The 12685-nt window shown below is 43.5% G+C and overlaps 1 protein-coding gene across 2 annotated transcripts in view; it reads left to right on the top strand.

Annotated features, from left to right (window-relative positions):
* Window positions 1-4329: 4329 nt before the first annotated feature.
* The window catches only part of LOC129826261 (leucine-rich repeat transmembrane neuronal protein 4-like), a 36180-nt gene continuing 27824 nt past the window's right edge, over window positions 4330-12685 (top strand). Inside the window, exons 1-2 of one of the 2 annotated variants that reach the window (XM_055886792.1) lie at window positions 4330-5184; window positions 6787-8330. In XM_055886792.1, coding sequence (XP_055742767.1) covers window positions 5151-5184; window positions 6787-8330 — 1578 coding nt within the window. In that variant the 5' untranslated portion in view covers window positions 4330-5150. Of the gene's footprint in view, window positions 5185-6786; window positions 8381-12685 lie in introns of both variants that reach the window. The other variant, XM_055886793.1, reaches the window with a different exon arrangement.

Below are 12685 nucleotides of genomic sequence, written 5' to 3'. Positions count from 1 at the left end.
AATTTGGAGCATTCACAATCTTTCCATTATGGATACACTTAAGGGAAGTGATTCGGCCTTCTTGGTCTTAGCCTTTACCCAACATGGTAATTCAGAGTTTCTTATGTATCATTATGATTACACCTTTAGTTTTGTTTGGGGTTGATGAAACAGCACCCAGTTTGTGTAACAGTTGTAACTTTACGTCGTCCCCTCGCCCCGACACGGGCGCGAACCAGGGACCCTCTGCACACATCAACAACAGTCAACCACGAAGCATCGTTACCCATCGCTCCACAAAAGCCGCAGCCCTTGCAAAGCAAGGGGCAACCCTACTTAAAGTCTCAGAGCAAGTGACGTAACTGATTGAAATGCTACTAGCGCGTACCCGCTAACTAGCTAGCAATTTCACATCCGTTACACTCACCCCCCTTTCAACCTCCTCTTTTTCCGCAGCAACCAGTGATCCGGGTCAACAGCATCAATGTAACAGATGTAACTTTACGTCGTCCCCTCGCCCCGACACGGGCGCGAACCAGGGACCCTCTGCAGACATCAACAACAGTCAACCACGAAGCGTCGTTACCATTTCACATCCGTTACATTTGTACAAATGGTTCTCTGTTCTATGTGAGTTATTTTGGAGCAGGTGTGTTTCTTGGAGCATTGCTGTATCAATATGGTTTCTTGCTGGGATATTAAGACAGATGGAACTTTTAATAGGTGAATTTAGGCCTTTCAAATTCCAAGATAGAATAGCTACCATTGCCATTGTTTTGAAATAAATAAGGTAGTATTAATAATGTAATTGTTATCTTTAGTGTTAATAAGCCCATGGATGTGAAATAAAAGCAAGAGCCACAGGGATACCCACCCATTGGTCGTTCCCCACCCAGAGCTGACGTGTGTGTAAATGATGTACAGTGCCTTCAGAATGTATTCACACCCCTTGACTTAATCCACATTTTGTGTTACAGCCTGAATTTAAAATAGATTAAAGGTAGATGTTTTTTCTCACTGACCTATACACAATACCCAATAATGCCAAAAAGGAATTGTGTTTTTCAAAATGTTTACAAATTAATACAAAATTCAAAGCTGAAATGTCTTGAGTCAATAAGTGTTCAACCCCTTTGTATGGCAAGCCTAATTAAGTTCAGGAGTAAAAATGTCCTGATCAAGTCACAAAGTAAGTTGCATGGACTCAATAATAGTGTTTAACATGGTACTTCCTGTTTGAGTTTTTGCTTGTAAGCAGGAATCAGGAAGATGGAGTTCTGGTCAGATTTGCCAAATTGAGGGCGAGGGAGAGCTTTGTATGTGTCTCTGTGTGTGGAGTAAAGTTGATCTAGAGTTTAATCATCTCTAGTTGCACTGGTGACATGCTGGTAAAAATGAGGTAAAACAGATTTGAGTTTTCCTGCATTAAAGTCACCAGCCACTAGGGGAGTCACCTCTGGGTGAGCATTTTCTTGTTTGCTTATGGCCCTATACAGCTCGTTGAGTGCGGTCTTAGTGCCAGCATTGGTTTGTGGTGGTAAATAGACAGCTATGAAAAATATAGATGAAAACTCTCTAGGTAAATAGTACGGTCTACAGTTTATCATGAGGACAGTTTTGCTAGCACAGACTGGAATATGTTTTGGGATTATTCCGATGGCATTGAGGAGTACACCACACCAGTCACTGGCTTCATTAATAAGTGCATCGATGATGTCGTCCCCACAGTGACCGTACGTACATACTTCAAGCAGAAGCCATGGATTACAGGCAACATTCGCACTGAGCTAAAGGGTAGAGCTGCCGCTTTCAAGGAGCGGGACTCTAACCTGGACGCTTATAAGAAATCTGGCTATGCCCTCAGATGAACCATCAAACAGGCAAAGCGTCAATACAGGACTAAGATTGAATCATACTACACCGGCTCCGATGCTCGTCGGAGGTGGCAGGTCTTGCTAACTATTACAGACTACAAAGGGAAGCACAGCCACGAGCTGCTCAGTGACACAAGCCTACCAGATGAGCTAAATAACTTCTCTGCTCGCTTCAAGGCAAGCAGCACTGAAGCATGCATGAGAGCATCATGCCGATGTGAGTAAGACCTTTAAACAGGTCAACATTAACAAGGCCTCAGGGCCAGATGGATTACCAGGACGTGTACTCCGTGCATGTGTTGACCAACTGGCAAGTGTCTTCACTGACATTTTCAACCTGTCCCTGACCGAGTCTGTAATACCAACATGTTTAAAGCAGACCACAATAGTCCATGTACCCAAGAACAACGAGGTAACCTACCTAAATGACTACCGATCCGTAGCACTCACGTCTGTAGCCATGAAGTGCTTTGAAAGGCTGGTCATGGCTCACGTCAACACCATTATCCCAGAAACCCTAGACCCACTCCAATTTGCATACCGCCCTAACAGATCCACAGATGACGCAATCTCTATTGCACTCCCTCTGCAACTGGATCCTGGACTTCCTGACGGGCAGCGCCCAGGTGGTAAGGGTAGGTAACAACACATCTGCCACACTGATCCTCAACAAGGGGGCCCCTCAGGGGTGCATGCTCAGTCCCCTCCTGTACTCCCTGTTCACCCATGACTGCATGGCCAAGCACGACTCCAACACCACCATTAAGTTGCCATTGACACACTGACAACGATGAGACAGCCTATAGGGAGGAGGTCAGAGACCTGGCAGTATGGTGCCAGGATAGCAACCTCTCCCTCGATGTGATGAAGACAAAAGGAGATGTTTGCGGACTACAGGAAAAGGAGGACAGAGCACACTGACATTCTCATTGACGGGGCTGTAGTGGAACAGGTTGAGAGCTTCAAGTTCTTTGGTGTCCACATCACCAACAAACTATCATGGTCCAAACATACCAAGACAGTCGTGAAGAGGGCAAAACAATGACTATTCCCCCTCATGAGACTGAAAAGATTTGGCATGGGTCCTCAGATCCTCAAAATTTCTACAGCTGCTCCATCTAGAGCATCCAGACTGGTCGCATCACTGCCTGGTATAGCAACTGCTCGTCCTCTGACCGCAAGGCACTACAAAGGATAGTGCGTATGGCCCAGTACATCACTGGGGCCAAGCTTCCTGCCATCCAGGACCTCTATACCAGGTGGTGTCAGAGGAAGGCCTAAAAAATGTACAAAGACTCCAGCCACCCTAGCCATAGACTGTTCTCTCTGCTACCGCAAGGCAAGCGGTAGTAGAGAGGTCCAAAAGGTCCAAAAGGCTTCTTAACAGATTCTACCCCTTCTACCTCAGCTTCTACCCCTTTATTATTCATGTGTAGTCACTTTACCTCTACCTACATGTTCATACTACCTCAATTACCTCGACTAACCCCTACCCCCGCACACTGACTCTTATTTATTTTTACACTTTTTTTTATTCTTCTTAAAACTGCTTTGTTGCTTAAGGGCTTGTAAGTAAGCATTTCACTGTAGGTCTACACCTATTGTAATCGTTGATAGGATAGTCTCAAACGGCACTCATCCAGTTTATTCTCCAGTGATTGCCCGTTCACCAGAATGGAGGGTAGAGGCTGTTTATCCACTCTCCGATGTAGTCTCGACAGTTATCCCTCACACCGGCCTCTATAGCGCCGTCTCTTTCCTTCTTCGAGTGTCAGGGATTTGGCCTGCTCCGGGATAATCAATATGTCTTTCACCTCTGACTCATTGAAGTAGGAGTCCTCCTCCAAATTGAGGTAGCTGTTCTGATGTCCAGAAGCTCTTTTCAGTTATGTACAAATAAAGTTACAATCAGTGCAAAAAAATACAAAAAATTGCACAACTGGTAAAATGGCAGCTTTTCCCTCCAGTGGCATTCTACTTAATTAATTTTGCCATAGGGTTGGAAAGATAAAATTGCAGTTTAATTCAAAAAATAAATAAAATGCCATTGGGTGTAGTTGAAATTTGACACATTTTGCCATAATTTATGTCATGTTAAAATACTATCTGCGTGAGAGTGGCTAACAAAATCAATGGGGGCCCCCTAGCGGTTTGGGCCTTGGGTTCAGATGTGCCAGTTTAGAAATAGGCCTACCTCTCATTGGTTAGTGCTCGTTGGCACTGCGCCCAGTTTGACTTGGCTACAGATATTGCCTGGTGTTGTTCTGCATACAAAATTACTAGTACATCAATGATTGTCAACATAATGACATGCTTAGTTTTACACTGAAGGAGAGGACCCAGTTGTCTCAAAATATGAGAGGTATTTTCGGAAGGTAAAAATAAAGGAATATGAGCAACAAAAGAAATCGTGAACTGGCCATTCGTAACATTTCAATCATTTTCTAACGATGCATGCTACATTTGGATTGGTTTGGTGTCCCCAACGCACTCTGCCGATGTTAAACATTTGAACCCGGGACGGATGCGCAAGCCTGTCGGTGAATCGTTAAGCCTACATCCCTAAGAAGTAGCGTATAGTTAATTGTGCAAAAACATAGTAAAATGTTCAATTAATTTAGTTTGTGTAGGCCTATCCATCCATTTGATGGCAACACTGCTGAGGCACGCGACGTGACCGGGAGAGGGCATCCCGAATATCCTTGTCTTGCAGTCTGAGCGCACGAGCATTTGCCAGCACTCGAATTTTCTCTCATCAGGACCAGTTGCGACTAGACTACAGAGCGAGAAAGGCGAAACACTGCAAATACTTTAGGCTACAGCAAAAAACAGTAATCCGCTTGGTTGAATCTCACGCATACACTGGCGCTTGCTGACTGGAATACACGCTTACACTGGGAATATCAGCGTATTGTGTTGCTTGTTCTAGATTCAAACCGCAGATAAAATATATAAACTTATTTTTAAAGTCTATTTTTTCATGTTAGACTATATGCGGTCAATGGGCTTTTTCCGTCGTCATCTGTTGAATAGACTACAGTGCTTTTTCTTTGCTTATATACTTCGAGTCGTGGTATGCAACTGAAATAAGGAGAGATAAGGCTACTCCATACTTACAAGACTTTGAAGCAAAGCAGTAGCTCTGCAGTGCAGTCCGTTTGGCCGAGGAGCAAAGTGGCTGCATTGGCTTCGTTGAGCGGGCTAGTTCAGCTGTGTTGGTTAGGCTATTTGTCCAACCAAGTGAGGACTGCGCGCGACATGCGGGCTTTGGAGTCAAGCATCAGAGGGCTCTAACCTATGAAAAGGAGCCGACACCACGAAACCATGATGGGTATGTTGAACATCATACAAATGTGTTGCATTTGCCCAACTACATTGCTCTCATGGAAGGCAAGGCAACCGCTCAAAGACAAACGAATCACGACACTGATTACATTAGGCTATTGTGACAACCCATGTGTTATGTATTTCCTATGCTATTGGAATAGAATTGAAAGTCCTATAATTCCCGAACAAAATACAGAAAAATCCCTAGAGGCATAATATGCCATGCAGACCCTCATGAAGGGAACACTATTATCAAACTGCCGTATGCTAATGCGAATGTGCCACCGTTGTAGGCTAGGATAGTGGCCTTTATGAAATTAGCCTACCAGGCAGACAGCATTTCTGCATCTGAAACGTCTTGCTATTAAGTTATAGCTTTGATAACTTTTAGGGTTTTCTCGAGTTTGTAACCGCAACTCAATTTGCTTAGGAGGGCAGGCTATGGGCAATAGGCATAATACAGCTTTGATATAAATAAATAGTCCTCACTTTGATCAACAGGTTTCCTATGATTTTGGTCTCATCAGTGTTCAATCTGCCTTCATGGGATGCCGTTTTGACACTGTTCTCATTAGCATAATGCAATGCATTACATAGAGACCGACATTAATAAAGAAGTCAAAGGAATCAGGGGCTGATTTGAATTGCTTTGATTCTGTTTAATTACTAACCAGAAACGTTGCCTAGCCTAGACTCTTCTTTAGTCTTCTTCTGTCTCAGTTTTTTATTTGCATTTATACACAACCGAGCTGTCCTATTGTCCCATGATATAGCATTACATAAAACGTCCAATTACTTCAATGAAAGTATTATGGTATGTGAGACTGAAGGTCACCACTTTTACAACAGGTTTTATGTCCCAATAGATTGTGGCTTGAGGCTTGGCTAATAGATTCTTTGAAATTACAGATCCCCATCAATTATCTTTTAATTTTCAGATATTCTTGCTTGGCCATTGTCTTAATCATAATAGTTTATTGAAAATAATTATAGAGCATGATTCCTTTATAGTTGCTGTCCCTCTTGAACTACTCACCTTTCATTTGACCTCCCATTACTCTCAATATCACCCACAGGAATTCAATGTTGATGGATGTCATTTCTAATTAATGTATAAAAGCACACTAGCAGCTGTTCTCTTGCAGCATGCAGTGCTTGCATTTAGGTTAGATGTTTTTACCATACAATACCACAATCACTCTCCACTATTTCCCTAAACAACTAAACAACCCATAGGTATGGTACTTTAATTCAGATCACTGTTTCTCAACCTCTGACCGTGGACAGGCACCTCAGTGTGTGTCAAAAAAATCTGGGATGACACTGATTTATCTTATGTGCTAGTTTGAATGCAAGTGGTTCTCCAAGCAGGAAGGACCACAGCCTGCTGGTCCCCTAAAAAAGTTGAGAAGCCTGGTTTAAGCAAATATTGCTGAACATGTATTGTAGATAATTTTTCCCCTCCCACTTCATTCACAGTGTCAAAATGTTTATTCTCAGCATGCTCTCATTTTGAATTACATTATGCTTACTGACATAAATGTATGCACTTTTTGAGTGTCCCTATCTCCACCCCCCACCCACCCCCCACCCCCCATTTCTGCAGGATCCCTGATGCGAGATAGATGGCTCATGATCCCATTGTTGATGCAGGGCTGGCTGATAGCGTCTCCAATCAGTGTTCGTGAGCGCCCCTGTCCTCAAAGCTGTAGATGTGATGGGAAAATAGTATACTGTGAATCCAATGCCTTTCGGGACGTGCCAAACAATGTGTCTGTGGGATGCCAGGGCCTCTCTCTGCGCTACAACAGCTTAGTGAATCTCAACGCTAGTCAGTTCTCAGGCCTCAGTCAGCTTGTTTGGCTTTATCTCGACCACAACTACATTAACTCAGTGGACAGCCAAGCCTTCCATGGGGTACGGAGGCTGAAAGAGTTGATTCTCAGCTCTAACAAGATCACACAGCTACAAAACAACACTTTCCATACTGTCCCTAACTTACGCAATCTTGACCTCTCTTACAACAAGCTGCAGGCCCTCCAGCCCAGTCAATTTCTGGGCTTGCGGAAGTTGCTTAGTCTCCACTTGCGGTCCAATTCTCTGAAAACTGTCCCAATGCGGGTTTTTCAGGATTTGCGGAATTTGGAGTTTCTCGATCTTGGCTATAATCGTTTGCGAAGCCTCACTCGAAATGCCTTTGCTGGGCTGCTCAAGCTGATTGAACTTCATTTGGAACACAACCAGTTCTCCAAGATCAACTTCTCTCACTTTCCCCGCCTCACCAACCTGCGGGCACTCTATTTGCAATGGAACCGAATTAAGTCAATAAGCCAGGGTCTAACCTGGACATGGACAGCCTTGCAAAAGCTGGACCTTTCTGGAAATGAACTGCAAATAGTGGATTCCAGTACGTATCAATGTCTTCCCAACCTACAGACCCTGAACTTGGACTCCAACAAGCTTAGCAACATGTCCCAGGAGACAGTGGATGCCTGGATCTCCCTGACCACCATCAGCCTAGCTGGTAATGTGTGGTACTGTAGCCCCAGCATCTGCCCCTTAGTGGCCTGGCTGAGAAACTTTAAGGGGAACAAGGAGACCACTATGATTTGTGCTGGGCCTAAGGAGGCCCAGGGAGAAAAAGTGATCGATGCAGTAGAAACATTTAGTATCTGTAAGGTCACTCCCACCACCCCTTTTGTCTCAACCACAGCCTCCGTCAACACCCCATCTCAGTCTGAGCTCCTGCCCCTTCCCACTTTGTCCAGGGTTGATGAGGAGTTGACCCGCAGTGGTACGGCCATCCCCTCCCCTTCTGGGGTCTCCCTTACCACCCCAGAGCAGGATTTTGAGTATGTATCCTTCCATAAGATTATTGCTGGCTGTGTGGCACTTTTCCTGTCGGTGACTATAATTCTCCTGGTTATTTATGTGTCCTGGAAGCGCTACCCCAGCAGCATTAAGCAACTCCAGCAGCGCTCCATGGTCAAAAAGCAGCAGAAAAAAGTGCAGGAAACAGAACGCACCCTCAGCTTGCCTCTGCAAGAGTATTATGTGGACTACAAACCTGCAAACTCTGAAACTATGGAGGTGCTGGTTAATGGGACTGGACCCTACACATACACAATCTCAGGATCCAGAGAATGTGAGGTATGATGCGTCACCCTCCTAAAATCCATTTCCACTGCGAGGCACGAGAGGTAAATTTCTCAGTGATTCTGGGGATAAAAAAATGTTTGATTTTTTTTATCCTCTTTCTGTGTCTGTTTGTTGGATAGGAAATATGAGTCAGTGCATGGTGACTTGAGTCTGCATGCCAGGGTGGTTCAGATAAACCCAGGTCATTTTAAGTACAGTTTACCTCTCTGTTAAAGAATAAGCATCATGAATTAATCGAGAGTTAGAGAGTGAAGCTCAAGTTCAAGTTTTCTTGCACTCCCATTTGAATTCTTGTCTACAGTGCACTGTAGGCAAAATAGAATGATGACTTCATCAAAAAAGTGAGACATGCAAGATCAAGTCACTATGCAGTGATTATTTTCCTATCATGTGTGTATTTGCTACCTTGCCAACGGCTTTGTTTGTGGTAAATACTTGATTCAAGTGAATCTTGATTGGTGACTCCTTTGTTTGTTTTTATGCATTGCATTCAAAGAATGTTGGTATTATCCCACTGTGCTTTCCTAATTCGTATGTAATAGTGTGAACTGAATGTCACTATTGTCTTATTTGAACTCTCTCTCTCTTACTTTCTTGATAGTGATAAATGGATTAATGGACTTAAAATGTCATGATAAATAGACAGAGGCTATGTCTTTAACACCTCTCGGGTGTAATGGCTGGGGCATTACATGAAAATAAAACTCAGTTAAGGTATTGCATTATCAAGTACATAAGATCCTCAGTGCAAAACAGTCTGTTTCTTTTAAGATAAGTTCTATCTACATTACCATCTCAAACCTGGCCCTGTCTCTCGCTCTTGGTCTCTCGCTATGCCTCTGTCACTAGATGTTTCTGGTTCTAGACAAAGAGGAGCAAAGCCAGGCAGTAAGCAGAGGCCAGAAGCCATCACAGAGGCCCTTGGTGTTGTAAGATGGCAGTCAGGCTGTTTTCTTACAGTAAGATGGACCTTGATTTTATTACAGTAAATTGGAAGTCTTCATTGGAGATCTGAGACTGAGCAAGAGGCCGTCAGTGTGCATTGTATCCAATGTGTAGTGAGCTACACTGAGTGATTTAGAACTGAGTCATAGAGGAATGTATACTGTAGAGGTAGAGGGGGAGGGGAGGGAAGGTTAGTGAGGAGATGTAAAGTGGAAAGAAGGTTCATGGACTTCAAATGTATTCCCAGTAGTACTTCTACCCTTCAACATATCACCACTATTGTAGCCAAACACCTGTATTTCCTCTGATGTCTCTCAAAGCCTCATTTGATAAAAGAGTAATCAGATTTATTGTCATCAGTTCATTGATTTATTACATTGTGTAATAGCACCACCAGATTATTTTTTTCTGACATAGGGAGCCCCAGCAAATCACTTACTATGAAGCCTTACAAATTGAGCATAGCAATAATGTAAACTGATATTATGTCCCTCTGGCCCCCTGAATTACAAGGCATCTAATCAGATTAACCCAGTCTATTTTGCTCATGTGCCTTTACAGCGAAAGTATTACAGTATACCGTGCAATAATACTTATCAAAACTAAAGCCATGGCATACATATTTTGACTACTGAAGATGGAAATTCATGCTGCATAGTTGCTTTTCTTTTTACATAACCATTTCTCGGGACCACAGCTACACTCTTAGAAAAAAAGGTGCTATCTAGAACCTAAAAGGAGAACTCCATAGGAGAACCCTTTGAAGAACCCTTTTTGGTTCCAGGTAGAACCCTTTTGGTTCCAACTAGATCCATTTGCGGTTCCATGTAGAACCCTTTTCACAGAGGGTTCTACATGGAACCCAAAATGATTCTACCTGGAACCAATAAGGGTTCTCCTGTGGGGACAGCTGAAGAACCCCTTTTTCTAAGAGTGTAGACGCTAAGGAATTGAGAGAGGAAGTCGGACAGAAGACTAAATCATTTGCCCATTCTTAATTAGGCACTTTTACTTTTGCCCTTTATTTCTCTGATGCCATGTATCAGTCTTTCCCTGTCCTGCTGCTTGTTGGCTTTTAACAGACTGGTAGATTGTTATTAACAGGGCATTCGTTGCCCAGGGATTGCCACTTGAGTCTGCACCTTTTCCTCTGACTCCCTCTGATTCTGTTTCACTACAGCAGTGATCAGTCTAGTAATTAAAAGGCTAGCAGTGCCCCACCACTTTTGATTTAGTTTAATAAAAAACATTGATGTGAAAGCATTAAAAATGTGACTGTTACTGAGTTAGCCGTAGCTAGATGGTTAGCTAGCGAGGGATAAGAACGTTGCCGCTGAGCATTGCAACGGAACATAAAGAACGAACGACTAGGTCACTTCCGTAAATATCAAGCTAATTGAACGAATGACTGAGTCACGTCTCTAGCAACCAGAAGATGAGAAAGTATGATTTCCTTTATAAAAAAAGAAAATATAAAGGAAATAAGTATTTCTACTGGTAAATGTGGCCCCTCGTGATGAGCGCAGATTTTTTTGTGGCTCCCACCCCCATCAAAGTTGCCCATCCCTGGCCTAAGTGATGAAAACCTCAATAAAGCAAGCTCAACCCTGTGAGTTATTTTGCCCAATCGTAGTTGTTGTCTCTGTGTCTGTGTATAGAAAACCCACCTGTTGGTATAATTACTAGGTTACTGCAGTTTGACAGGGTTTTCATCCTCCCCAGGGCCAGGAGTATTTCCAGGAGTTTTTTAAAACCATATGACCTGATTAGATAAACTCTAGTCCTATCATAGCCCATATAGAACTTTTTTACAACTGATTAATCACTGTCATACCCTACTGGGTCCAGAGTAGGGCTGTTGCGGTGACCATGTTACCGCCACACCCGCAGTCATGAGTCATGACTGCAGTGAAGTCTGGTCACGGTTCTGTAGTACCCAACTCACTAATGATAGTCAGGTCACTAATGGCCTGGTACTCAGGGCTCTATTGTCCTTCCATCAGGTCCTAATCGCCTGGTACTCAGTGCTCTATTGTCCCTCCATCAGGTCCAAATGGCCTGGTACTCAGGGCTCTATTGTCCCTCCATCAGGTCCTAATGGTCTGGTACTCAGGGCTCTATTGTCCCTCCATCAGGTCCTAATGGCCTGGTACTCAGGGCTCTATTGTCCCTCCATCAGGTCCGGTACTCAGGGCTCTATTGTCCCTCCATCAGGTTCTAATGGTCTGGTACTCAGGGCTCTATTGTCCCTCCATCAGGTCCTAATGGCCTGGTACTCAGGGCTCTATTGTCCCTCCATCAGGTCCTAATGGTCTGGTACTCAGGGCTCTATTGTCCCTCCATCAGGTTCTAATGGTCTGGTACTCAGGGCTCTATTGTCCCTCCATCAGGTCCTAATGGTCTGGTACTCAGGGCTCTATTGTCCCTCCATCAGGTTCTAATGGCCTGGTACTCAGGGCTCTATTGTCCCTCCATCAGGTCCTAATGGCCTGGTACTCAGGGCTCTATTGCCCCTCCATCAGGTCCTCATGGTCTGCTACTCAGGGCCCTATTGTCCCTTAACCACTCTGACATCAATGCAAATACAATCAAAAATCACATCAAACACTTATCATCAAAACACTATTGTGATTTTAAAATGCACCTCACTGTGACGAAGTTCAACTGCAGGTTGAAACTGAGTGTAAAACATGGTTATTGTGGATGTTATTTCAAAGCCTAACACAACGAAATGGACAGTGCATTCTAAGGTGATGATTAATTCAAAACACTCATTGGCATATTAGATCTTATGCATAGGCTTATGAGACCAAGCTTGAAACCCCCCCTGAATAAAATAATTGTGCTGTTATACAGTACATAGACTACTGCATATTACGCATTGCAAAAAAACATAAAATAAAACGAATTTCAGATGTCTTTGGTACATAATTGGTCTAGCCTATACTCCAAAATGTAACACATTTGAGCAATCGGCTTTGAGTGTGGACTGTATTATTATACATATTGGATTTAATATATATATTTTTTACCTTTATTTAACTAGGCAAGTCAGTTAAGAACAAATTCTTATTTGCAATGATGGCCTACCAGGGAACAGTGGGTTAACTGCCTTGTTCAGGGGCAGAATGATAGATTTTTACCTTGTCAGCTCGGGGATTCGATCCAACAGCCTTTCAGTTACTGGCCCAATGCTCTAACCACTAGGCTACCTGCCACTACCGCAATGGGCTGGTTACCTTATGCTCCACACCAAAATGTATTTCCACGAGTCTGGGAGAGAACATATAGCCCTAGATGATGCTGTTGGTTCATGGATTGTGCTGGCCGGCTCACAGTTAGCCTACAATTATAGGAAATTTGTATTTGATTTTGATAGCCTAGTAATAGGCAATTTTTAT

Source organism: Salvelinus fontinalis, chromosome 28, assembly GCF_029448725.1.
Source record: "Salvelinus fontinalis isolate EN_2023a chromosome 28, ASM2944872v1, whole genome shotgun sequence".
Taxonomy (NCBI): domain Eukaryota; kingdom Metazoa; phylum Chordata; class Actinopteri; order Salmoniformes; family Salmonidae; genus Salvelinus; species Salvelinus fontinalis.
Note: the sequence above shows the minus strand (reverse complement) of the source record. Positions and strands in the feature narration are given on the sequence as shown.